The sequence below is a fragment of the Rhinopithecus roxellana genome, chromosome 5 (assembly GCF_007565055.1).
Source record: "Rhinopithecus roxellana isolate Shanxi Qingling chromosome 5, ASM756505v1, whole genome shotgun sequence".
Taxonomy (NCBI): domain Eukaryota; kingdom Metazoa; phylum Chordata; class Mammalia; order Primates; family Cercopithecidae; genus Rhinopithecus; species Rhinopithecus roxellana.
Genome location: NC_044553.1, coordinates 128,858,172 through 128,885,483, shown reverse-complemented (window position 1 = coordinate 128,885,483; position 27,312 = coordinate 128,858,172). Strand labels below are relative to the sequence as shown.

The 27,312-nt window shown below is 49.5% G+C and overlaps 1 protein-coding gene across 3 annotated transcripts in view; it reads right to left on the bottom strand.

Annotated features, from left to right (window-relative positions):
- The window catches only part of ATP10A (ATPase phospholipid transporting 10A (putative)), a 182,264-nt gene that overhangs the window by 7,283 nt on the left and 147,669 nt on the right, over nt 1-27,312 (bottom strand). For all 3 annotated transcript variants that reach the window (XM_030930129.1, XM_030930128.1, XM_030930127.1), the window contains exons 10-16: nt 26,140-26,704; nt 20,642-20,745; nt 20,421-20,547; nt 14,799-14,983; nt 9,013-9,340; nt 5,888-5,964; nt 1,654-1,779 (exon numbers count right to left, since the gene is read on the bottom strand). In XM_030930129.1, coding sequence (XP_030785989.1) covers nt 1,654-1,779; nt 5,888-5,964; nt 9,013-9,340; nt 14,799-14,983; nt 20,421-20,547; nt 20,642-20,745; nt 26,140-26,704 — 1,512 coding nt within the window. The remainder of the gene's footprint in view (nt 1-1,653; nt 1,780-5,887; nt 5,965-9,012; nt 9,341-14,798; nt 14,984-20,420; nt 20,548-20,641; nt 20,746-26,139; nt 26,705-27,312) is intronic.

Sequence of the window (27,312 nt, the reverse complement as noted above, 5' to 3'; positions counted from 1 at the left end):
GAGGTAGGAGCCGGCAAGCCCAGGAGTGGTGTGACACAGCCCTCCTCGGATAGTCCCAGGCACAACCTAATCTGAATTAATGTCTGGGACCAAACCTAGAAGTTAAACATGCTCTGACTGGGTCTGAGCATCTGTATGCATTTGCTAGAAGATGCTCTGAAAAATGAAGGGGGTGGGCATAAGGGGGAAAGAGGTTGGGAAAAGAAAGGCAGGTGTAGCCTCCAGAAAAATAATTAAGAATATGGAGAACCAGCTTGGGCAACATAGCGAGACCCTGTCTCTACAAAATAAAAAATAAAAAATAAAAATTAGATGGGCGTGGTGGTGCGCACCTGTAGTTCCAGCTGCTTGGGAGGCTGAGGCTGGAAGATCACTTGAGCCCAGGAGGTTGAGGCTGCAGTGAGCTATGATGGTGTCACCACACTCCAGCCTGGGTGAAAACAGTGAGAGCCCGTCTCAAAAAATAAAAAGAAAAAGAACATGAACAACCAATGACAGTTTAGAGCTAGCTAACTGGAGAGTTTTTATATGGAACTGGAAAAAGAATACAGCTTTTATTTTATTTGTTTTTCAGAAGAGTACAGGATAGTCTTCACACTGGAGCTCTGGTGTTCAGCCAGGTAGATTTATGGGACTACCCTGGATCCTAAGAGTTTATTTTGTCTCCTGTTTGTACACTCAGCCAAAAGCAGCAGCAGCCCAGCAACTCCTCAGTAAAATATCTAGAAACTGCTTACAAATGGAGCAGAACCCTGAAGTGGCCATGTGGTCCATCCTGCAGGGCTATGGAGGAGCCCATCTGCCAAAGAAGCAGTGAAGAAGGAACTAGGAGTCCAACGTGAAGATCCACATGAAATGACCACATGAAACGACCAGGCTATCTGCAGAGTCCCCAGAGAGACAGAAATGTCTGCAGCCAATCTGCCCTGGGCGTGACTTTACAGCAGGGTCAGTTCAGCTACAGACTGAGCTCATCCGAGAGGGGTGCGTCTGCTCTGCAAGCCTGGGAGGTGAGAGTGGGAAGGCCCCATGGGCACCCCCTTCCTGTCGGGTCTGAGTCTCCCTGACCTGGGGGCTTGCCGCCTGTCGCCTGTCCTGGTGTGGGTGTGTCCCAAGAGAGGCCATTCAGTATGGGAATCAGAGTGTGGCTGAAGTCCCTTATTCTGATCCCAGACCACAAAGCACACTTGTACTGATTGGATTTTTCCTGTCTACTACAGAGAAAATGCTGATTAGAGGACTCCTGTTTGGGGATACCTGAGAAACCCACGGACAGAGTGGTTAGGAGCCTGGGAGGAGGAGCCGGGTGGCCTGGGGTGAATGCAGCCTTGAAGGTTTACCAGCTGTGTGCCCCTGTGCAAACTGCTAGCCTCATAACTACACCCCTTCTCACTCTGCAGCCGTCAGTGGACTTGCTAGTGTTATCTACCTGTTTCCACCACCTCTCCATAGAGATGCAACTGCTCTCATGCCCCTGAATTAGACCCTGAGCCTATAGAGTGCAGAGCCAGCCCAGGACAGGGGGCACTTGCACAGGCAAAGGAGGATGGAGCAGATGTGAGGCCGTGGACAGCCCACTGGCCTCATTCAGGCGATGGTCCTAAGAACCGAATCTTCCAATCCCCAAATTCTAGGCAGGTATCCAATACCTACTGTGTTTTTGTAGAAGAAGTACAGCACCATGTTGGCAAGTCGGGAGTAGCACCAATGCCCGTGAAGAATCAAGAGCCTCTCCAGGTATCGGAATTTCGGCACCGCAAAGTCGCTGGCCATCACTGCCTTCAAAGGGAGAAGGATTCCTGTTACTGGCGATGCCGACCTGGTGTAAGGTTTGTCTTCTCTTCTCAAAATGCAAGGTACACAACAGGCAAGGGAAATTCCCGTTCCGATCACAGTGGGAGCGTGGCTGGCCAGGGTCTCAATTGCTGTCATCTCCCTCAGCATCTCCTTCCATTACAAAAGAGGCCATCTCGCCCAACACGCTAGTTCAGGGATGTCACCTTATAGGATTCATTTAAGCTTTCAAATATGTGTCATTAATGGGGTTTAAAATGTTTTCCTTTTCCTGCTGCTTTCTCAACAAATGAAAAAACACAGAGATGCATGGAGTGTATCTGCCTTTCTTCACCCCTGGATGTCATTTTCCTCTAAATCGTCCATGATCACAACCCAAGGATGACCCGAAGCCGCTCCTGCCATATGCATCAGAGACAGACATTCCTTGTCCTGGGAGGTGCATTTTGGGCTGTTCTCCCCAGGAGCCTTGGTGATGGTATGCAGGAGGGAGTGGAGAAGACGTTTCCTCCATGGACAGGCAGGACCCTGCCGTGGAAGATTCCCCTGCACATCATCAAGCAAGGTGCCTACACGATGAAGCCAACTAGGCTGGAAAACGCCGTCAAATGATACCTTTTGTCTCCAGAATAATTTGAAACCTGCTGTACAATAAATGTCTTTGGGAAAAAAAAAAATCAAACAAAATGGCAGGAAAAGTTAGATTTCTCCTTACCATCAGGTTATTCTAAACAAAATGCCAATCTGCCTTTAACATCTAACTGATTTCCCTATACTCAAATAATATGTAGAAAGTGGTAAATTATGCCTCAAGTGATATGCTTGAAATGGAATAGTGTCATGATACACAAAACCTTAGAACATCAATTTTCTGAACCAAAAGTTAAGGATTTCACAGCAAATGCCTCTCTGCCTCTTCCTGTCAACACACAGGGGCTTGAAAGTCTTTCCGTGTTCTGTAATGCTTCACTCATTAACCCCACGACTCATTCTCTCAAAAATCATCCATTAGGACTCCACTACTGCCAGCCACAGACTTGGAGAAACAGATACCATGAGACACAGTCCCCGTCCTCCACAGAATCTGTCTGAAAAGTTCAGTCAAAAGGGACAAGTGTTAAAAAGAGGCTGATGGCCTGCAAGGCCAAACTCTAGGCTGCCTTTGAAGAAGAAACCCCTGCCCTTGAGAACCACAGTCAAACCCTGCTGAGGTCGCCTGGCTTGCCAGCCTTCTGCAGCCCCTTCCTCCCCTAAATCCAGGCCTCAAACACAATGCTTGTCCTTCCGTCAGAGTGACCTTTCCAAAGCCTCCCAACTTTTCTGGGAATTTCAGGAGAGCAGGATCGGAGATGCTGGGGTCATCTTGTACCCCTGGCTCCCAGCCAGCCTTGGCTCTAGAGGGTGCAGGAGCTCACGCAGATGAGCCCGAGCTCACGAAGACAGAGCTTCCTGGGAGCTGTGAGATCTCCTCTGCTCCTCCTGCCCCCTGCCTGGGACAACCTCCCCACTTTGGCTGAGCTGGGGAGCACCTACTCCTCCTGTCTGGTTCTCCATGGCTCAGCTCTGACAGCTCCAGCCTCAGCATCCCACAGCTCATCTCTCAAAGGGCTCAGCAGGGACTGACTAAAATGCAAGCAACAGGGTCCCCGTGCTGGAAAACCCAAGTGCATAGGATGGTAAGGAAAGGTATCAAGCCTGGTCCCCATCTCACCAAACACATCCCTAGGGAGGATGCGCAGCTTTACATATGTGCAGAAGTGCCCAGTAACCTCCTCCCCAGCAGCTATGCCTGTTCAAAGCTGCACCTCCGGGCACCTGCCCTGTGGCTCAGCTGTTCCCATCACCTCTCACGTAGAGTCCCAGGGCCTGGGCTGGTGTTCCCACCTGGAGGAAGGGAGCAGGCATGGCAGCTCCGGCCCCTCCCCAGCCACATGCTCAACATTCAAGTGTCTGATCCAGAAGATGTTTACTAGTTGAGTTTCCAAGCATATGAGGTCAACAGTCACTGCCCCCATCAGATTTTCAGTAGAGGAAACCGTGAAAACAGAAGCAACACCAAAAAAAGTCAGAATGAATAAACTACAGTTGACCCTTGAACAACACTGGAGTTACGGGCGCCCCCGAACAGTCGAAAATCCACATATAATTTCTGACTCCCTCAAAACTTAATTACTAACAGCCTACGGTTGATGGGAAGCCTTACTGATCACATAAACAGTTGGCAAACACACACAATGGAATCTACATGTATTTCACATATTCATGACATACCTACCTTTTCCTTAATTTTTTTTTTCCTTAAAAAAAAAAAAGAGAGGCCAGGCGCGGTGGCTCAAGCCTGTAATCCCAGCACTTTGGGAGGCCGAGACGGGCGGATCACGAGGTCAGGAGATCGAGACCATCCTGGCTAACACGGTGAAACCCCGTCTCTACTAAAAATACAAAAAAACTAGCCGGGCGAAGTGGCGGGCGCCTGTAGTCCCAGCTACTCGGGAGGCTGAGGCAGGAGAATGGCGTAAACCCGGGAGGCGGAGCTTGCAGTGAGCTGAGATCTGGCCACTGCACTCCAGCCCCGGCGACAGAGTGAGACTCTGCCTCAAAAAAAAAAAAAAAAAAAAAAAAAAAAGAGAGAGAGAGAGAGAGAGAGACTGGGTCTCACTGTATTGTCCAAGCTGGAGTGCAGTGGTGCAATCATAGTTCACTTCAGGCTCAACCTCCCAGGCTCAAGTGGTCTTCCTGCCTCAGCCCCCTAAGTAGCTGGGACTACAAGCATGGGCCACCACGCTGGGGTTTTTGCATTGTTAGGAGAGATGGGGTTTCACCACACTGCCCCGCTGGTCTCAAACTCCTGGCCTCAAGTGATCCTCCCGCCTTGTCCTCCCAAAGTGCTGAAATTATAGGCGTGACCCACCACACCTGGCCCTCTTTAATTTTTTCGATATTTTTATGCTGTGTAGTTCATCTGCAAGTTTTTTCAAATTGTCACAGATCTCCAAAAAATTTCCCAAATATTTATTGAAAAATGTCCCCATATAAGTGGACTCACACAGTTCAGACCTGTGTTGTTCAAGGGTCCCCTGTATTTTGTTCATTTATTTAGCAAATGTTTCTCCAGCTTCCCCTTGTGCAAGGTGCCACGCTGGGCACTGTGAAGACACAAAGGTGAGTCACACGGGACACCATTTCCAGTTTTCTGGAGGAAGAAAAAATGTGTGAGTAACATAACGCAGAGATTCCAGTCAGAGGACGGCGGGGGAAGTATGGCAAGTGTCAAGGACCAGCCATGATGGAACTATGGTGCATCTAGCTTAGGACCCTCCATCTGAGGGTGGAACGTCAGCTAAAACTACTAATGAGCTCTGCACAGATCTGGCACGAAGTTCGTGCCCAACAGATAATTACTGATCGAACCATTGAATCAGTGAATGAATCAACCAGTGAGTAAGTGGTGTCTACATCTTGGTTTTCAGAACATCGGATAAATTGTTCCCTAAAATCTCCACCAATCCAAAAAAGTTGTGATTCATACTTAACCAAATGTTGGACACTGTTGTAATACTTAATCTAAAAGAAGCACATTTTTAGTGAAGTCATTTGTTCAATGTCTGACTCCCAGACCGAGAGTGAACACAATGGCAGAGGAAAGATGGAGAGGTGAACTTCCCCGTGAGTGAGGATGGCTACATTCCACCTGTGCAGTGACGCCAGGCTCCACCTACATCAAAGGCATTTTTTCAGATGGTATTGCTCAGTGTTCACGGACAGTAAAACGTGCCTGCTGGGACTCAGCCATCGAAAGCCAGACGGAAGGCGATGACTCACCTTGCCTCTCTCGGAACCACTTATTTCACAAAAATAGACTTGTGACACGGGAAGACATGCTTATTGCACACTGCTTCATAAACAGGAAGAGTGGTATTTCCCCAGACCTTCCACTATTGGCTTAGCAGCTGTACTGAGCATCAGCTGTATCGAGGGCAAACTCTTTAGCCTCGTTCAACAGCCCAGAGGAAGGTGGGGACAGCCCACAGGGTCATAGGACAAGAGGCCAGTAGGGCCACTTGGTCCCACAGAATAGCCTGATTGTCTGTACCTGCATACCCTCCTGGCCGGAGATTCCCACACCCACATCTGCCACCTGGATCATGCTGACATCGTTGGCTCCGTCACCTAGAAACAGCAAAGGCAGGAAGAATTGTTTGATTCTGGAAACAGCACAGAACCAAATCAATGTGCTAGATTTTCTTGGGGGTCCCCACTGAACTCAGTCCTGTGAAAGGGTCCTGGGGAAGAAGGGGGAAAAAGGAGTAGAGCACCCACCCTGGGAGAATAGAGTTAAGCCTTCAGAGTAAGCCAGACACACCAGGAGATGTTTCAGAAAGCGGGCTAGAGCTGAGCCACCTGGGACGCGGTGCCCGCTCTGCCGTGTCACTCGTACACCAGTAAAGCCCTCATCCTACTGCCTGGCACAAGGAAAGATGCCATCATCATCTTCATCATCATTAGTTACCGAACCACAGCAGCCAAGCAGCCAAGGCTACTCCCAGGCACGCTTCCCCGGGCAGTTTCTAAACTAAAGGAAGGAGGTTAAATTGAGCCCAGCATATTGTGGAGCTCTTTTTTTTTTTTTGCACATGGATTGCCACAGTATTAGCCATTGTGCTCACTTTGGGGCCCTCTAGGGGTGCAATAAAGGAGAACTTCTCGTCACGCTGTCAATTTTTTGATCGAAAATGTTTAGGAACACAGGGCACAGGTCAGAGCTCTGGACACCCTCGGGGAAAGGAGAGCAGAGACATGAAGTCGTTATCACCCTGTGACGGTCACCAGTCTTGGAACTGACAGCCGAAGAGCCCAAATCAGGGCATACATCCCAAGTTGCACAAGTGAGAAAATGTGCAGATACACAAAGTTAGAGTGACTCATAGTGTGACTACAGGATGTCTCTTCCTTGTGATTTTCCTGTTCTTCATAATGTTGAGACCAATATTAAGTGATCAGTCCATATATATCAAACTGGAATTCTCTGAAGTAATAGAAATCTGTGCAGCTTTCCCCAGAATGTCCCATTTAAAATGAGATATGGTATGCAACAATACTCTATATTATAAACCACTGGGCACTAGCAGTAGGTCACATTGATGTTTTAACGCATTCTTTCTTTCTTTCTTCTTTCTTTTGAGACAGGATCTCACCCTGTCACCCAGGCTAGGTGGGAGTGCAGTGGCATGATCATGGCTCACTGCAGCCTCAACCTCCTGGGCTCGAGTGATCCTCCCACTTCAGCCTCCTGAGTAGCTAGGACTACAGGTGCATGCCCCCACACCCAGCCAGGTTTTGTGTTTTTAGTAGAGATGGGGTTTCACCCACCATGTTGCCCCAGCTGTTTTTTTTTTTTTTCTGAGACAGGGTCTCTCGCTCTATTTTCCAGGCTGGAGTGTAGTGGTGTGATCACGGTTCACTGCACCCTTAACCTTCTGGGCTCAGGTGAGTCTCCCACCTCAGCCTCTCAAGTAGCTGAGACTGCAGGTAGGTGCCACCACACCCAGCGAATTTTTTAAATTTTTTGTAGAGATGGGGGTCTCACTGTGTTGCCCAGGCTGGTCTCAAACTCCTGGGCTCAAGTGATCTTCCTGCCTTGGCCTCCCAAACTGTTGAGATTACAGGTGTGAGCCACGTGCCCAGCCATGCACTAATGTTCTTACAGGTCATTACTTTCCCTTTTTCTTTTGAGATTCCATTTTGTGTTTCCTTTTCTTTTTAATCAGCCAAGGCTTTCCTTCCACTTCTTAACGGAATACCAGACAGCAGTGGCTACGTGGCTGAGCTGGGCACTGGCCAGGCCAGGAAAACAGCATTCACGTATTACTGTGGCCTTCCAGGGTTGATGTTGCCCTCATGCTCCCAGGGAGGACACTGACGCTCAGAGGAGGAGACTGGGATGGGGGCGGTGCAGGTCAGCCTGACGACTGCTTCCAGCGCCTTAGGGAAACCTGAGGGCCACCCCAGGCACATGAAGGCAAAGATGGCCTCAGGACAGACCGTGGCTGTTAGGCTCCCCGGGCCTCCTGAGCGCGTGCCCTGTGCCCACTCTCCTTAGCGGTTACCGGCCTCAGGGTGCGTAGGACAGGGTCCCCATGACGACTGTGTTCAGGCCAGCGCTCGCTCTCCTCACTCCCACCATGACCCAGGCTCAACAGCAGTCTCCTCTGGCCAGGTGAGGTGCCCACTGTGAACAGGCGGCAATCCCCCATGTAAACAAGCAGTGGCTGTCACAGACCTTTTGCAGAAAATACTGCCAACACTGGCTGATGGATTGGTGAGGATACTTTACTTCTGAGCCAATTCTCCCCTAGGCTTCTATTTACAGAGAGATTCTATTTACAGTAGATTCTATTTACAGGGAGGTCCAGTTGTTGGCATGTGGGGATCACGGCCACCGCTTCCTTCCTGGCCCTCACCAGGAGGTGGTGCTGCTGAGCCCCTGAACCAGTGCTAGAGACTCTGCCTGCACCAGAAGTGGGCAGAGAGGATGGCCTGGAAGGAGGCGAGTGGCCACCATCCCATCCCTGGAGCGGAGCAGACAGGGCTCTCCAGGTCAACAGTGCCTGCCAGGAAAAACTACCATGAGAGACACAGTCCTTTAATAACTGATGTTATCAAATAACTGGTGAGCAGCCATGCACATCTGAGGATGGACTTATTTACTCAGAAGCCTGTCCCAGAACCATCAGCACAGCTGACGGGAGGCAGTGGGAATTCTGGTCACCAAGCCTCTGGGCTCTTAGGGCGTTATAAAGCCTTGGACACCCGGAGGCTCATGGTGACCAGAAGCAGCTGCAAAGGGCCTTCCTTCTAAGTTGGCCCAGGTAAGGCTGAGTGTGCAGTGCTTTCTGCTGTGGCCAGGACAGCCTGGGACAGGCAGGTCTCTAGTGTCCTGTCTCCAGAGAAACAGGGTAAGCGCCACCTTGTTGCCGTAAAGCAGCACTGGATTACTGACCTTACAGCATGAACCTGTAACTCTGCTCCTCCCTGTTGTGGCTTTCCAATGTGAGCTTTACCTTCGGAACATGCTGCCTGCTCTATCGCGCTGGGTGTGGTTTTACAGACAGAAAGAAAGGTGAGGAAGTGTTTGCCCATCTCGTGGTGCAGCACGGAAGGGTAGAGGAAGTTGGGGTCGAGCCGGGAGGAGGCCGTCCGGCCAGCTGTGATACTTGCCTATGGCCAGGGTCATGGCCTTGAGCTTGCTCCGCACCAGCTTCACCACCATGCTCTTCTGCAGAGGCGTCGACCGGCAGCAGAGGACGGAGCGGCACTGCTTGGCAAGAAAGAGGAATTTGTCCTCCAGGTTTTTCTCGAGAGCGTAGGCCAGGCTTCTCCCATCGATCACGAGGCTGGGACTGCGGCCAGAGGCAGTGGACATGGAGGGTGGGCAGAGAGAGGAGAACCTCATGCTCACTTTGCCCTTGGTCTTCTCAGGGGCTCTCTGGAGGCCTCTGGACTGCACGTAGCGTAGGCACTGGTCTAGCAGGGCTGCGCATGCCTCCTGAAAGGGACGTGAGAGGACAGCGCAGTTCCCTCAGAGTCATGCCACAAACATCCCTGCCCTGGCTCAACACCTCTGGAGCTGACATCTTTCCCTGGGCTGCAGTACCTGCCTGCCCAGAGGCCACCCTCCAGAAATTCAGCCAGAGACGATGACTTTCATCATAGAAGAGACTGAACTGGTCTAGGTTTCTGTAGGATCTTACTTAATCGCCCATGATACAGTGCAGAGGTTGGAATGGACCATCTTCACTTTGGGAGGCTGGAGTGTATTATTGCAAAATTGCTGGATAGTTAGACTGAGGGCCCTCCATGTACTTCCTGATAGTTCTTGGAGGCCCTTACCTAACCCACCAAGGACCAACGGCAGGATACAGAGCTCTGCAAAAGGCTTTGTTATGATTAGCCCGTAAAGAAATGGAATTTTCAGTGTTCTCCTTAAGTTCTCCAATTCAGCCAGGAAAAGAAAAAAAGCACAATTACGGAGGCTTTTAATAGGCAAACTTGATCTGGATTCCAGAAAGAGGAGGAAAACCTATGGTGGTAGCAGCACCAGGGACCAGGGGCAGGAGCAGGAGGCACAGGAGGGTCCACAGTCTCCAGGGACAAACATGCTCCGGCGAGCCTGAGCAGCCCCCGATCCTCTGCAGACGGTGAGTCTGCTGACTCAGTGACCAGACACACCACGGAAATCCAGCTGCGTTCAACACACGCTTACTGAGGATCCTTTGTACTCAGAAAACGAAGCCGGACTAGAGAAAAGAAGACTGAAAAGACACAGTTACTGCCGTAGGGGCAACAGAGAGTTGATGCACACACACTCGTGACTGCAGCAAATCACCAGCCGGGATGTGCGAAAGTGTGGAGATGGACAAGAGGGGGAGAGCTTTGCCTCCAGGGCGTGGCGTGGGATATGGCAGTAACTGGGGAAGGCCTGCAGGAGAATGCAGGATGCCGTCACAGGAACTACGTGAGCTCCCTGGACTTGCACAACAGTGGAGACTCCTCTTCCATCCTGAGCTCCCACTCACTGCAGCCGGCGTGCGGGCAGGACGCATGGGGTCACTACCGTGGAGCTCAGAGAGTGAGCAGCAGCCGAGGGACTGGGAGAGGAGACAAGTGTGCGAAGGACACTGACTGGGTGGTGGGTATGTCACTGTTACTCTGGTGGCCCCTGGCTTGGCCCAAGGCACCAGGGAACCTGGACGTGGGCCCCAGGGCAGGGACAGAAAGAACTCCAGGAGACACCTTCTGGCTCTGGCTTGAGGAGTGAAAAGGAGGTTCCCAGTGCTCTGAGAAGATGAGGAAGTCTGCAGTTTTATTTATTCTTTTTCCTCTATTATTTTAAACCCAGTCCCAGGCAATTTTGCTACCATGGCTGTGCAGGAATGGCAGTGGCAGAGCCGTCTGCTGCCGTAGACTCCAAGGGAGCTGAATCCTGCTTTCCATCACAGCCTGTGGTGCTCTGTCTTCTATTCTGCCCCCACTTGGTGCTGGATGCAAGGGAAAGGCGGGAAATACGGGAAGAAGAGGGTGACGCACTCCACATTTCCTGCCAGAAGACTGAAAAGGGGATTCCTGGGGAACCAGAAGGCATTGGAAAAATTGTAAAGGAGAAGCCTGGCTAACTGACCCCATAATGTTGTTTATGAATTCCTGGGCTCACCCATAACAAAGCCTTTGAGAGGCAAACTCTGCAACAGACTGACACACCCAAGTTCCAAGGTGACCTCTGGGGGGCAGAAATGCAAGACTAGGTCTTATAAACACATCTGCCTTTGAAACCAACACCCTGAGCTTGCAGCCCAAACCCCACAGGGTTGATCACCTGCTTAAAACAATCCACATTCTCCATAGAAATTAAATATGGCCAGTGTCATAACATAATATTCAAAATGCCCATGATACAATCCAAAACTTCTTAGCATACAAAGAACCAGGAAAAGCTTAACTCTGTGGAAAAAGACAATCCACAGAAGCCAAAGTCAAGATGACACAGATATTGACATTGTTGACAAAGACGAAAACAGCCATCATCCAAATGTTCCAGGAAGTAAGATTGAATGTGCTGGAAATGAACAGAAAGAGAGAAAGTCTTGGCCAAAAAGAAGGAAGATATTTCGGAGAACCAAATAGAAATTTTAGACAGAAATAATTAACTGAAATAAAAAGCTCACTAGATTCTAAATCATCTGTGTAGATACTCTGCCCTCAGGAAGAAAACTGTAATTCCACACTCTTTAACTGTGAGCTGTGCACAGTGACTTCCTTCAGAAGAATTCAGTTTGGAAGAGGCAAAGAGCACAGTGAATAGACCCGAAAATCACAAGGCCAAGCCCAGCAGTGGCATGGTGTTGACAGCATGTACCCTCGACAGGGTATGATGAAAATGGCACTTGGTCTCTGTGGCTGTCCTCCCTAAAATCCTTAGCTCCATTTCAGTGATAAGAAAAACATCAGACAAATCCCAATATAGCGGCATTCTACAAAATACCTGGCCAGCGCTCTTCAAAATGGTCAAAATGATTAAAAGTAAAGAAAGTGTCTGGAAGTGTCACCGCCAAGAAGAGTATAAGGAGGCATGATGACTAAATAAATGTAATGGGGTGTTCTGGATGGGACCCTAGAACAGGAAAAGGACACTAGGTGAAAACCAAGGCAATGTATGGACTTTAGAAAGTAATAATGTATCAGCATTGCTCCTTGATGTGATAAATGTACTAGGCTAATGTGAGATGAGTAACAGAATAAATTACATATGGCAGATATGAGAAATAAATCTGTACTCTCCTCACAGTTTTTCTCTAAATCTGAAACAATTCTATATATAGACTTTATTTTTAAAAACTCTCTGGATGGGCTCAATGGCAGAATAGAGATGACCAAGGAAACAGCCAGTGAAGATCTGCTTCTACTTAATGAATAGTAAATATGTTTTCTCTTCCTTAAGATTTTCTTAATAACATTTTTCCCTAGCTTACTTTATTGTAAGAAGACAGCATATAATACATACAATATACAAAATAGGTGGTAATTGACTATGTTATCAGTAAGGCTTCTGGTCAACAGTAGGCTATGAGTAGTTAAGTTCTGGGGGAGTCAAAAGTTATATGTGGATTTTTGACCACACAGAGGGACTGGTATCCCTAATCCCCATGCGTCCAAGGGAAAACTGTACCATAAACAGATGGAAAATAAAAATTTAAAAATACTATTTACAAAACCTCCAAAAACATTGTACAGATGGTCCCTGATTTACAATGGTTCAACTTACAAATTTTCAACTTTTGGATGGGTTTATTGGGGGTATTAAATACATTTTCAACTTATGACATTTTTGACCTATGATGGGTTTACTGGGACATAACCCCGTCATAAGTTGAGGAGCATTGGTACTTGGGTATGTATCCAACAAAACATGTATGCGATGTGTATGCTGTAAACTATAAAATGCTGATAAAAGAAATAAAAGAAGACCTAAAAAATGTACAGATATATCAACTGTACAGAATGGAACATCAACATAATAAAAATATCAATGCTTCCCAAATTGGTTCATAAATTTAACAAAATTCAAATAAAAGTTCCAGCAGGAATTTCTGTATGGGAAAATTAATTTAAAATTCATACATGAAGGCAAACAAATAAGATGACTAGCCCAAACAATTTTGAAATGGAATAAAGTTGGAGGAATAACACTACCAATTTTTAAGACTTATAAAAAACTACAGTAATCAAACTACTACAATGAATCAATACACAGGGTATTGGTGAAGGGACAGACAATGGAACAGAATATAAAGTCTAGAAACAGACCCACGCAAATATAACTAATTGATTTTTGACAAAGACGCTTGCAACCTAAAAAAGACGCTTTCAACAAATGGCACTGGAGGAACTGGGCAGTCACATGTGGAAAGACGAAGTCTAAGCCAACCCTCACACCTTTCATGAAATGTGATCCAAAATGGACTGCATCTATAGATAAGATGTTAACGTGTAATGCTTTTAGAATAAAACGTAGGAGAAAATACTCATAATTAGGCACATCTAAGACATGACATCACATGCATGCTCCATAAAATTTAAAAAAAAAATGAGGAATCAGACTAGGCACAGTGGCTCAAGCCTGTAATCTCAGCACTTTGAGAGGCCGAGGCAGGATGATCACTTGAGTTCAGGACTTCGACAATAGCCTGGGCAACATGAGGACACCCCCACTTCCCATCTCTTAAAAAAATAAAAAAATTAGCCAGGTATGCTTGTGCTCGCCTGTGGTCCTAGCTACTTAGGAGGCTGAGGCAGGAGGATCCCTTGAGCCCAGGAGATTGAGGCTATAGTGAGTCATGATGGCACCACTGCACTCCGGCCTGAGTAACAGAGTGAGACCTCATCTCCAAAAAAATAAAATAATAAAATAAAAATTAAATCTAAAAAGAATAACAATTTATCAAAACGAAAAGCTTTTGTGAAAGACAATATTAAAAAATAAGACAGGGATGAAATATATGCAAATCACATAGCTGACAAAGGACTTGCATACAGAAAACACAAAGAATTCTCAAAACTGAACCTTAAGAAAACAACTCAATTAGAAAATGGAAAAATACTTGACTAGACAATTCATCCAAAAGGATATATGAATGGAAAATAAGCACATGAAAAGATGTTCAACTTCATTAGACACTAGTGAAATGCAAATTAAAACCATAACAAGATACCATTACACACCCATTAGAGGGGCTAGCAGAAGAAAAATCAATGTCAATGTGCAGTGCTGGAAAAGATACTGAGCAAAACAGTACAGCACTTTGAGAAGCAGGCTGGTGTCTGCTGATGGTGCAGGTGTGGACCTAAGAGGGGCTGGGGGGACTCTAAGTGTGAGCCCCAGAGAGGCTGTGGTGGCTTTGGCCACACTGGGGAGGAGCAGATCGGCCATAGTAAGATGGTTCCCTGCTCCATTCAAGAAGCCTGAAAGCCAGCGCAAGAAGTTTTGAGTGGGAACTCCTGTGAGGACTCAGAGCCCAGACCAGGGCAGTATATGAGGCAGCTATTCCCCACAGCCTTGGGGATTTAAACAGACAAATCCGACTGGATAAGGAAGTCCTCAGTGCCTGTGATGGTCCTGAGGTGGTCAATGCTAAATGGACCACTGTCCTGGCTCCCCTGTAGAAGCACATGGGACCTCAGGAGAAAGTTCTCTGATGACTTGGACAGTATGTCAGGAGAAAGCAGGCTGAACTTCGTATTAATAAAGTCTACATGTGCATTCCTTTGGTATAAGGAATTCCAGCAAACTTCACCTCTTCCAAGGCAATAACATGCGCGTCCTAAACCTGAACGCAGAGGGTGAGGTCCTTTTCACAGCAGCTGTCAGGAATGGAGTCTCTGCCAAGGAGGCCACGATGAACATGGAGCACCCCAGGGGAAGGAAGCAGAGCCACTTGAAACCCACCTACCTGGGACGTGGCGTTCAGGGTGATGACCTCCTCGTCGTGGTCCAGCAGTTTGCAGGCATATGCAATGTTGACGGCGGTTTCTTGTTTGTCACCAGTGAGAACCCAAATCTGCAGGCCCGCTTGACGCAATTTAGAAATAGTTTCAGGGACTCCGTCCTGCAGACGGTCTTCAATCCCAGTGGCACCTGGTCAAATGCACAGCAGTGTGAGCGAACCCGCTTCTCACGTGCGCCCCCAATCCTGCTGGGGTGTAAATGGCATGCATCAGATACACCAAAGGCAGGCACTGGTACAGTCCCTGTTGCCTGGGCCTTATCTGGGGCTGGGCTGCCAGTTGTCTGCCATGCAGTGACAGGAAGTCCCTTGTGGAACCATTTCAGGACAGTGGTGGACGCTTTTGACAGCTCTCTCGATGTGACTCAGTCCAGAGTGCGTAGGAGTAACTGTGAGTCACTGAGCATAATTATATGTACTTACACCAAAGTACCTCGACTTTTCTCTAACTTGTAACTTTACAGATAACCTGAAAGCAAAGCGTATGGGAAGGTGTTGGGAATGACGATATTTGGAGGGATAAAAATACAGCCTTAAAAATTGCCCATCCCATACAAAGCTTCTGGTGAATGAAATTCAGAATGTCCAGTCTCAACAATGCTTATTACTAGTCACTAAAGAAACAGACTTCACAGGCAAGCCCATTATGTCTTGAAACCAAGATTATCCTAAATACACTTTTCCCACAAACATAAAGAAGTCGAGAGGCGGGTTTTGCCTTTTTGATCTCAGTATGTTGGGAAAAATCTACTATTGACTGCAGAAATGTGCTTAGGCCTGCCTCGGGTTTTGTTTTTTGTTTTGTTTTTTTAATCTGTTTACATCTTGGTGAGATGGTTTCTGTCTTCCCTGCCCTGGAAGTGAGCTGCGGCCCCCGGTCCCCGGGTTCGAGCCCTGACTGAGGCTCCTTTACTGCTCGACACCATGCTGTGCCCTGTGCTGGGATGCTGCTACGGACTGAGCGTTTGTGTCCTCCAGATCCACAGGAGGAAGCGCTAATCCCCAATGTGACAGTATTAGGATGTGGGGCCTGCAGGAGGTAATTAAGTTCAGATGAGGTCATGAGGATGGGGCTCCCATGACGGGATCAATGTCCTTATAAAAAGAGGCACTGGGGCTGGGCGCGGGTGGCTCACGCTTGTCATCCCAGCACTTCTGGAGGCCGAGGCGGGTGGGTCACTTGAGGTCAGGAGTTCCAGACCGACTTGGTCAACGTGGTGAAACCCCCTCTCTACTAAAAATACAAAAATTAGCTGGGCGTGGTAGTGGGTGCCTGTAATCCCAGCTGCTTGGGAGGCTGAGGCAGAATTGCTTGAACCCAGGAGGTGGAGGTTGCAGTGAGCTGAGATCACGCCACTGCACTCCAGCCTGGGACATAGAGCAAGACTCTGTCTCAATCAATCAATCAATCAATCAATAGGCATTGGAGAGGTGATTTCTCAATCTCCCCATCGTGTGAGGACCCTACAAGGAGGCAGCTGCCTGCAGACCAGGAGGAGATAGATCCCTCACCAGACATTGCAAGCTGTCAGGGCCTTGATCTTGGACTTTCGGCCTCCAAAACCGTGAGAAGTAAATGTCTGTGGCTTAAGCCCCCAGTCTGTGGTATTGTGTGACAGCAGCACAAATGAACTAAGCCACCCTTACCTCTTCTTCTAGAATGACGGGATGGCAGGCATGGGGAGGGGAAGGCGGAACTGGCTCATCCTGAGGGTCACTTGCACTGTGACAGGTTCCTTCATGTCTGGGGAGGGCAGAGGGATGGTCTTGCCTTCCTCTGTGTGTTCACAGTAATTCATTCATACTTAATGATAGTAATAGTGATCATAGAGTAAGCCTAATAATGGCTAACCTTGATGGATTACTGACAATTTGCCAGGATAACGCTTCCACTACAGTGCTTGAAACACAACCCAGGCAGTTGCCCGCTCTTCTCTAAATGGCAACTTCCGGCCGCAAGGATCTTGTACGTCCCACCTTCGTATCCCAGCTGCCCAGCTAGAGTCCCTCAGTTAAATGTCTGCCAAGAAAGAAAGCAGGGAAGGCTTTGCCGGAAACTCCCATACGGAGGGTGTCTGTTGTTTCACAGGGAAAAGCTAACACCTTGAAAACAGAACTTCCTTAGTTCAGGAGCTAATTGGTCAAACTCATGGGCCTCCCACTGGGTCACCCCACAACCCTCACCTTTATAAGGTGTGAGCCTGAGTCAGGTGCAGACTAGCACTGAGCTGAACAACGGAGTTGTGGGAGGGACCCCCACCTCGGCGTGAAACATGGCAGAGGGAAGAGTGCCTGCAGGGAGCAGCCTTTCAGGATGATTCGGGACACAGTGGCTTTCTTCAGCTTTCCAAGGTACTTGTTCGTGATATAATTTATGTGACTCTGAGTAAATGCCACTGTCTTTACGACCTGACCCTCGGGAGGGCCTGGCATTTCTGAGTATCATAACACAGGAGTTGGTAGTGTGCAGAGCCCAGCGTCACTGAGCTTGGTGCCACACAGCTTTGAATGGGAGGGGCAAGGATTTCACCAACAAGGAAGTTTTAGACATTTAGAGAAACTGGCAAGGACGCCAGGGAAAATGAGCAAGACAGTGTCCTTTGAATTTAGGTTCCTGCCCAGAGCATTAAGGAAAAGAAAATTGCAAGAGCGTGGAGAGTATGGAGATCCTTTCTGCCAAAGATAGTTATGTCTGGTTCTCCGATGCTACTTAAGATAAGCACCTGGGCCCGGTGCAGGGGTGCGCACCTGTAATCCCAGCACTTAGGCAGGCTGAGGCAGGAGGATCGCATTGAACCAGGAGTTTGAGACAAGCCTGAGTGAGACCCCATCTCTACCAAAAAAATCAAAAATTCATCTGGGCCTGGTGGCCCACGCCTGTGGTCCCAGGTACTCAGGAGCCCGAGGCAAGAGGATCACTAGAGCCCAGAAATTTGAGGTCACAGTGTCCTGTGATCGCACCACTGCACTCCAGCCCAGGTGGCAGAGCGAGACTCTGTCTCAAAGCAAAAAAAAAAAAAAAAAAAAAAAAAAAAAAAAAAAAAAAAAAAAAGCACCTTCATGGAAAAATTTAGAAAGGAGTATTTGGCTTTGGAATAGTAAAAATATAAGTGGCTGGGCTTCACTTTTCTCAATGAAGCCGAGGAGCCGGAACACAGTGCCCGCGTCTGAGCTGTGTGAACACTAAGGTGGTGGGTGGCTCTCGTACTCTCCAGCTCAGTCCTCGTCATTTGAAACATAAACATACCAGGTAGCAGGAGATGGTAAGTGGTTAACAACCGGCCTGTGGGAGGGAGGCCGACTGACTGCATTTGCTCATTTCTGTGGTGTAAATACTCCCACCTTGGCTGACTTCAGTCTACTAACATAGCATCAAAAGACAACGTGAGATTCCTGAACACTTATGTGGGCTACTGCAAATGCTTCGAAATTTATCCATGGGCTCTGCCAGCAGGCGTGAGCAGGCTCCAGTGCACGGCTGGCACCCATGTGGGCAACCCAGGAGTTCCATCACCAATACATCTCAGAGCCATCCTCATGTGCACTTGGAGGGAAGTGTCACCTGAGGATGACAGCAGGACGTGGTGGAATCAGGGTTTGGAGAAACGCTGATGGCCAGGATCCCTGCTCCAATCAAACGAAGCGGAACAGGGGATCAGAAAACTCTGATTTTAGATCTTCACACAGTTGCCCAAGTAAAAATTACAGAATCCAAGCAAGAAATCCCTGTGAAGAAGACCTAATAAGATGACTGGATCTCAAGTTCACTATGAGCCTCGGTGCAGCAGGGGCTGTTAACAAGTTAGGATATGTTAACAGAGCTACAGCTTCCGGGCCAAGAGAGGTGACAGATGCACCATCACCAGAGAAAGCCAGCAGAGGAGAGGCCAGCTGGGTGCAAATGGTGTGGAAGCACCAACAGGAGACTCATCACCGCACAACCGCTCAGAGCCAGGCCCTGTGCCTGCGCCACGCTCAGTGCCTCCCGTCATCCCTTCCTTTCACCCTCACGGGAGCCCGAGACACTGGGATTACCAGCCCCACAGAGCAGAACTTGGATGCAAAAAGGACTGAGCCACAGGCTGCCCAACCAGCCTGTACGACCAGCCTGCCCGACCAACTTGCACAACCAGCTTGCAGGGGCAGAGCAGGGCTGGACAAATGAGTCAGGACTCCTGGGCTCTGAGAGCAGGGAAGATGGAGAAAGGGCAGGCTGGGACTCACTTCTATGTCCCCAAATAGTCAAGGTTTCATCGTGCGGAAAAGGGAGGAGATTCTGTCTGCATGACTTCAGAGGGTGGAACCAGCACACACTGTGAAAAGGCACCAGAGGGCCAATTTCCCTCCACTGGAGAAGTTAGTGCTGTCCGGGGGAAAAGCTGCTCCCTGGGGAAGGTGCCCCACAGTGAAGGGTTAAAAACCAGGCTGGTCAGTGAGGCTGGGCGGGCGCGTCTGGGAGAACCAGCAGATGGCTCCTACCCCACAGGCCTGCACAATACTGTCTTCCGGGGAAGCCCAGTCAGTCCAGACGACGGCAGCCCTGTTTTAGTAAGCCAAAACTTCGGGGCCTAAAACAGGCACAGCCATTTCTCAGGTGTTCCATTTAATTCACATCCAGGGCTGCCACTCATGGTGCCATTGGGGTCCTGGATCCCAGGGCTTTCCAAGTAATGTGCGGCCTTCTATAAGATACTGTGGGCAAACAATATATAAAATGTGTGCAGATATATGTTATGCCTAGTGGACATTACGCTATTAAATGCAAACCTTAACTATGTATTATGCTAGAAATGTAGATATAAATATATAGCTATCCCAACTCCTCTGCCCAGAAAAAGAGGGCAAGTGAACACCGCCTTTTTGTGTTAAGTGAAGATGAACTCCTCAGGGCTTTGTGTTCGAGAGGTACCACCTGACCCACAGCACCTGGGATGGAGGCGGGGGCGCAGCACCCTCAACACCAGCTCCTCGAGGACACACACAGCACGTATACAGTGACTCAGCTAGTTTAATGAATGCTTTAATAAATAGGAAAATAAATATTTTAAGTATTAAATTAAGCAATAACATAAAAAAATCTTCATTTATCACTGATACTAGTTAGTATTTACTAAGCACCAAGATGAACACAGTAGGAAATGTGGACATATTTCAGAAAAAAATGAGCCCATGTTTTTCATCCACCACGAATCTGTGAAACATTCCTAAGATGCAAAATGCAGCGCTCTCTGGGTTCCAAAAGTTTCCCTGTTTCCCGAGGGAAAAATCCTTTCAACCCCCAATTGTCAGGAACCTCACTCCTTGTCTCTATTTTTGTGGGAAAGCAGGTTAAGGGGAAGCATGGCAGCTGCTGTCTTGGGGTGCCTGGCGGGCAGCAGCTGCGCCTCACAGAAACCACACTGGGAGAAGATTCAGGCGAGCACCCTCCCGCCTCGGCTGCACCAGCATCCGGCCAGGCAGCTCCCTAACCAAGGCCAGCCTGCGGAGCAGCTGCTGACAAGAGCTCTCTCCCCTCCAGGGCTGCCCCTGCAAACTCCACACTGCTCTTGGGCATGCGGCTCGAATTACCTAACAAGTGCAGGTTCGTCTCCAGGCGAATGGCAGACTGGAAGAGGAGCTCCTCGCTGTTTTCCAGGGAAGATTCTGCTTCTAGGTGGCTTTGCAACCAGCAGGCATACTCTTCTTTACTCAGAACCTGCGGGAGACGCATTGCTGAGTGCTGCACCAGGCGCTGCTCACGGCAGGGCGCCCACCCGCACAGGCACCCTCGCGGGGCCGCCCCCACTCACCCTCTTGGCGATGCACAAGGTGCGCAGGCCTTCCGCCCCATACAGGTTGAGGTAATTCTGAGTTTTGCTCCGGATCTTTTTTTGATGCCTCCCTCTGGCGTCAACTAGGTTGGAGAATAAGCAGAAACATGGGTAAGACCTGGCACCTGCGGAACGATCTTCAGACACTCTGAGATGTACCCCATGTCTGTTCGTTACTTGCGAATACAGCACAAGTTTTCATATAGAATTCAAAGCAAAAATGAGCTGTTACGTTTAGAAAGAATCTCATCAATATGCAAATGTTTGGCTGTTTATTTTTTCATAGAGACAGGGTTTTGCCACGTTGCCCAGACTGGTCACGAACTCCTGGGCTCAAGCCATCCGCACACTTCGGCCTCCCAAAGTGCTAGGATACAGGTGTAAGCCACTGCGCCCGGCTGATGTTTGCCTGTTTCTAACAACCTTTGTTGAAATAAGCTCATGAAAATAAAAACTTCATCAAAAGTAATTTGGCATCCTTTTGCCCAGCCTATTAAATGGAGGCTCACGTTCTTCCTGTTAGTGAAAAGTCTTACTTAATGGGAAGTGCACTTTCTATCCTCAGAACAGTAGGATCCTTACAAGTAGCACTGCCAGATATAACAAATGATGTCTAAATATGGCATAAGACATACATTTGCTTAAAAATGATTTATCTGAAATTCAAGTTTAACTGGACATTCTATATATATATACACATTGTTTGTGAAATCTGGCAACTCTACTGACCAGTTATGAGGCCCCTGGCCCAGGAAGGCTTGTTTACGAATCTAAGTCTACCACCTGACAAAGCAGACCTGGTAAGAGACCCTTTGACATGCCTGGCCATGCTGCATTCTCCATGGGGGTGACAGAGCCTTCAAGGGAGTGATTATTGGTTCTTGGAGGTGGAAGAATCTTACTCCTTTCTATATAAAATCTAAGTACACATACAGAACATAAACAGATACACAGCATATCTATGTTATTAAAAGGCCATGAGGGGACAATTGAAAAAAAAGCCTGAAAAGGCTCTTTATGGAGTTGATAATGGGGAAGAAAAAAAGTTGCCGTAGAATCCTATGTTTAGGTATTTACATTTCCTGAAAGGATGATGCTCAAACTCATCTTTGTTTTCCTGGTATCATGGTAACACTCTTAGAAGACTCAGATAACCTTTTCCCAGAATCAGATTGTTCTTTGAGCAAAGCCATGCCTATCTGAGGGGCTTTGGAAATGAAATACTCATGATAAAGCTGTCCCATTGTTTCGGGCAGAGGCGACACATGTGGTGTGCACTGGGACATGTGGTGGTACCGGATGTGACACTGAGATTAACCACACTTTCCAAAAACGAAATGAACTGAGCCCACAGAGGGAGGACGGGCCACTCGGGACCCGGGGTGCCCCAGACGAGGAGATGGCTCCACAGGCGTCTGCTTCTCAGGTAGACACTGGGGTGTTTCTGTGCAGGGCCATCTGCACAGGGCCTAGTGAAAGGGAGCACCTGGCCGTGCCAGGCAGAAGCGGCTGAGCCCGTCGTCCCCTCCTGCAGACATGGACACACACCTGTGCCCCTTCTGGCAAGATCTGCCCTTTGTTCTTGGTTCACTTTTCCCTTACACGTCTTGCCGCACCTACCACTGGGCAGTCACTGCAGAAAACCGAGGCTGGACTTTGAAGGGTGGGGCCCTTGTGGAGGCTGGGATCTGTCTACACTCTGATGGAGGGTAGGAGAGGATGGGAAGAACTCAAGCTCCAAGGAGACCATCACTGAGGAGCTGGGGGAACCTCCGAAGGAGAATGTACTGGGGAACGAGAGTGTGGATCCCCAGAGGCATTCAGTCAGACCCGCTCTTCTCCACTTGCTGGAGTGACGCTGGGGGTGGCTGATTTCAAGCTGGAGGCATGGCAATGTTCACACTGCATTTTTGGCGATGGTCATGCAATATTGGCCCCTTCTTTCTGATGTTCCACAGCCACCCAGGTCCTGTGTGTCTTGTCTCCCTAGGGTGACAGGAGGAATTCTGTGCCTGGAACTCAGCTCCTTGGGTGAGGAGTGATCTGCAGGAGCGGGACCAGTGCTGCCTGGCACCTCCTGCTGGGTGGGGACAGCTGACAGCTCTGTGCCGCAGCCCCCTGAGGCCGCATCTGGGTGGGGGTGGAAGGAGGGGGCTAAGCCCACAGCTCCAGGCACAGTCTGCAAAGATGACTCCAGTGCCCACCGACCTCAGACACAGCAGGGCCAAGACAGCTGCGCCTGGCAGTGGGCTGCACCTGATATGCCCACCAGGAGACAGCTGGTGAGCAGTGCTTGCAGCCCTGCAGAGGCCCGCAGAGGGATGAGGGTAGCCTGTCTTCATGATTTTACCATGTGTTTGAACGTTGCTCCAAGTGATATTTCCATTTCTTCTAAGCTTGACAAGCGATAGTTCCCCAACGAGGAGTTACCTGATTAAAATGGTAAACTAAGGTGCAGTCCCTGCTTGTACATGCATGTACTCATCATAAAAAAATACGTACTGATGACTGCATGGCAGCAACGTGTGAGGCCCACACTAGGCAGTGGGCTAAGGCCAACCCTCTGTCCTTGCTCTGGGAGAAGGCAGACTGGCTTGAGGTTTACGCCTTAAAGACCACACAAAGTAGCAATGCCACCAAACCACAAGCAAGTGAATCTTAACGAGAAGGAGCCAGAGACTTGGGAAGGTGCCGAGTGGATGCTGGACATCTACGTGACAGAGGGCACTCAGCTGGGGGCCCGTGTGGGGACTTCCTGTGAGAGGTAGGCACTGTGATTTCCTTTGTAGATGGGAAACGGAGGCACAGAAAGAGTGAGTGACTCGTCCAGGGTCATCCCAGTAAGTGTAGACCTGGGATTTGAACAGAGATCTGTGAGACTGGGTTGCGGTGGAGTCTCTGCTTGTTGCCTGACCCCACACCTGCCAGGGCAGGTAAGCCATGGCCCCATCCTCCTGATATAATACAGTCACGCCCACTACCTGCTCAGCCAACTCGGACTTCTTCTGGTGAAAATGTTTTGAGCCCTCTAAAGAGGGCATCAGATTAAGTCCGGAGTGGGACAGTTTTGTGCCCTCCTCAGTTTGCCACCCACACACAGGTGATAAATTGATCTACATAGGTGGTAAGTTGATCTGCACAGGCAGAGCGATTGCCAGACACAGTGAGCCCTCTGTAGTGAGTCTGCACCTGTCCACATCCCTCCACCACTCCCCAAGTAAAAGGCAAACGATCTGTGCATAAGGTGGGCGGTCACAGGTGGGTAACTTCGAGGGGACTCCAGGGCCATCCTGTAGTCATTATCTTGGGAAACCACTGGGGTCTCTGAACTTCCTGAACCTTAACCTGCCCAATGTTGACACGTAGATCTTCCCCATCTGAACCTGACTTCATGCGCTGCTTGAAAATTCCCAGAGGAAGGCAGAGATCAACGCAAGCCCTTGATTCATTTTCCCCATCAATGTCATGGTTTTGATAAGGAGAGAGCTGTGACAATGTCATCACCTGGCCCTTCCATGATGCCATGGATTTCAGGTTCTTTTTCTTATCTGCGGTTACCTGGTTATGGGAAGCTCCCTTCCTGAGAGCCACAGCAAAGCCACGCTGACGATGCAGGTCCTGAGAGGCTCCCTGGCCTGGGTAGGGGCTCCCCCACCCCGACGGTGAGGTCGATTCTGAGTCAGAGGAGAGCACCGTGGATGGTCTTGTAACCGGCATCAAGGGCCTTCCCAACTTGCAGATGAACGAGGAAATCCCTGGCTCACTCAGGGCCCGTGGAGGCCAGGCTGCCACTGCTCCTTCTGCCATGGCCTCGGTGCCTGTCAGTGAACAGGGAGGGGAGCCCTGCCTCTTGATAAGCTCTATCCACCCTGGTAAGGTACCAAAAAGCAGGGGTAGAAGAGTGAGCAGGTCATGATGCTAAATTTATTCAATCGAAAGGCATCCAGTTTTCTGGGATATCCTTGGTGATTTTTTGGGGGGGGACAGGGTGGAGTGTGAAATATCATCCTTCTTGTATGAAATGATGGCTGATGGTATTAGTGAGACGTAATGACAGCAGTTCTTTTTGTCTGTGTTCTGCTTTTGAGGTTTTCTACTCATGTAAAAAAACATGTTGCCAGCAAAGTACAAGCCTGGCAACTGCTGTGGCCTTCCTCGCACAGCTTACAGGGCTCCCTGCTCTACAGGATGGGACAGGCCTCACCTGCCAGCGCCAGGCAGCCCCCTCATGCCAGGGCCACTCCATGCCTTCCCCTTAGACATCACCCATCATGCTGTGACGTCTGAAGCCCAGGACCCCTTAAGTTGTCGTGAACCCAAGGTTGTGGAATAAGACAGAGATTTTTTTGCTGTCGAATGAAATCACTCAGATAACTGCCCTATTTATGTTTTTCTCTTGTGTGGATGTAAACAAGACTCGATTTTCAGAAGAAGCAGCTTCCTAGAACTCAAAATCTGTCCATGAACTGGATTCTTTGCTGACTCCAGGGCAGAGGCCCTGCAGCAGGAGAAAGGCGAGATCTCGCCCCGCAATGGCCGCCATCATGGAAGGTCATCCAAACTCCTCTCAGAGACACATCCGCAGATTCAGCTCAGCTGCCTTTTGGAGGTCACAGCTCTGTGAGGGGGACATGGATTTCCTGTATGAAGCTCTTCCTCCCATCCAATTCTCCCTCATGAATGGTCCTGGGCTTCTGTGCCAGGGGTCCTGTCTTGGGGCACTGAGATGCTGGCAAGAAATGCCAGTGGCGGGTGAAGTACTCCCTAGCTCCAACTCGGAGCTCCAGAAGGGAGCATCTGGCTTATAGCGTTTCCCAGCAGCTGCTGCCCAGAGCTGCTTCCAGGGTGCGGAAAACAGGAAGCCTGTGGCAGGCAGTACAGCCTCAGTGGGGGCCCTAGGCTGCGGCAGCATCCTCACCTCCACCCAGTTCAGTTCCCCGGAGGTGAGGCTGCGCGTCTCCATCCTCTGAGCGCAGAGGGAGAGGTGGGTGGCCAGGTTCGCTTTATGAGAGGGGCTTGACCTTCCCCTCCCAAGTGCCAGAACAGAGGGCAGTGGGTGAGGCCGGCATCCCTCACTTCCTGGGCCCCCACCGTGGCCCCAGGCAGCCCCACAAACCGTGGCCTGGATCTACGAGCTGCACCAGGTCCACAGGGCAGGAAGAACTTTCCAGAGCTACTATCTAGATTCTCACCCTTCATTGTTCAAATTTAAAACCTGACACTCTCCAAGTATCCTCTGTCCCCCCAGTTCTTGGAGGTGGGGGTGTCCAGGCACGGAAGCCCCCTGAATATTTTCTAGTCCAAACCCTTCAAACAGGCAAACAGTGATCTGAAGAAACCATGCAATTCTCTGATGGGCACTGCTTTTGGAAAAGGATTAACGAAAATCACTTTACTCAAGAGAAGGAATTGGGTGGGGATATTTATCAGGACTTCCTCCCCGGAGCCAGGGTGCAGCTGGGCAGGGGTGGGGGTACCTGAAGAGCAGGGCTGCAGGAGATCCATGACCACTGAGTCGGCCCCCTTGGTGTAGACGTTGATCTCATCGGTAAGTGGGTGCCGGATCACCACTGACATCCTCTTGCGGATGGAGTCGAAACCCAGTGTGTGCAGGAGCTCGAAGGTGAGCCTGCCCAGGTGGGGCAGCTCCACGGACACTTGGTCGTGCAGCCGCTCCACGAGCACGCAGTTGTAGGCTCTGGCCGCATACACCAGTGCCGCCTCATCCGGGCTCTCGGCCTCATACCGCAGCTCACGCTCTGGCTCCTGCTCCTGGGCAAGCTCCGAGGCCCAGTCATCCGCCTGGCTGCTGTAGCCATTGCTGGTGATGGCCGAAGTGGGCTGGTCCAGCCTCTCCAGCCTGAGAAGCATGCCGTCGCTGGACGGGGTGGACAGGAAGCCGGAGCCCGACTTGTGGTTGGACTTGTGGGCGGCCAGGCTCCCGATGCTGCTGCAGCCTGAGGTCAGGCAGCTGGGTGTGAACCTCCGCAGGAAGTCTTCTATCGTCTTCACGGGGGACTTCAGCTCAAACCTCACCCTCACCTGCAAGAGAAATGGTCAGAAGGCAGGTGAGGGAACTGCTATGTCCCCCAGAGGCCCCACCCTGATTGCCACAGGATGCTCCAGGCACTTGGAGGAACGATGGCGTTGACTTCCCCACGGGGTCTCAGAACACACATTTCCCATTTCCCAGATTTCAGGCATGCATTGAAATTGCAGGCAGAGACAGTATTCCTGCCTTGAGATCCTTCGTTGGCCTCTTCCACTTCTCTTAAGCAAAGGTTATGCAACATTCTTTCAGAACACGATTGCTGAGGGCCCACCAGTGAGGTCTTGATGTATGCAGGGGAGTTGCAGCTGGTGGCATCTGCTGGCTTCATTTGGGGCTGTCCCTGTACTACGGTGTCCCCTTGCTTCGCAAAAAACAGCTCAGAGGAGCAGGCTCACCATTGCCTGGCACAAAACTGGGCATTTTTTTTCCAATTAAAAAGCCACTTAACAAACCATCAGCTTATACTTCCTTTGAATTATGTCTATAAAAATTTAATATACAAATCACATTTCCAGTCCCCAAATAATCTTTCTAAGCACATTAAATACACTGACAAATTGAGGATCCCAAACATTGAAACAATATTTTAACCACCACA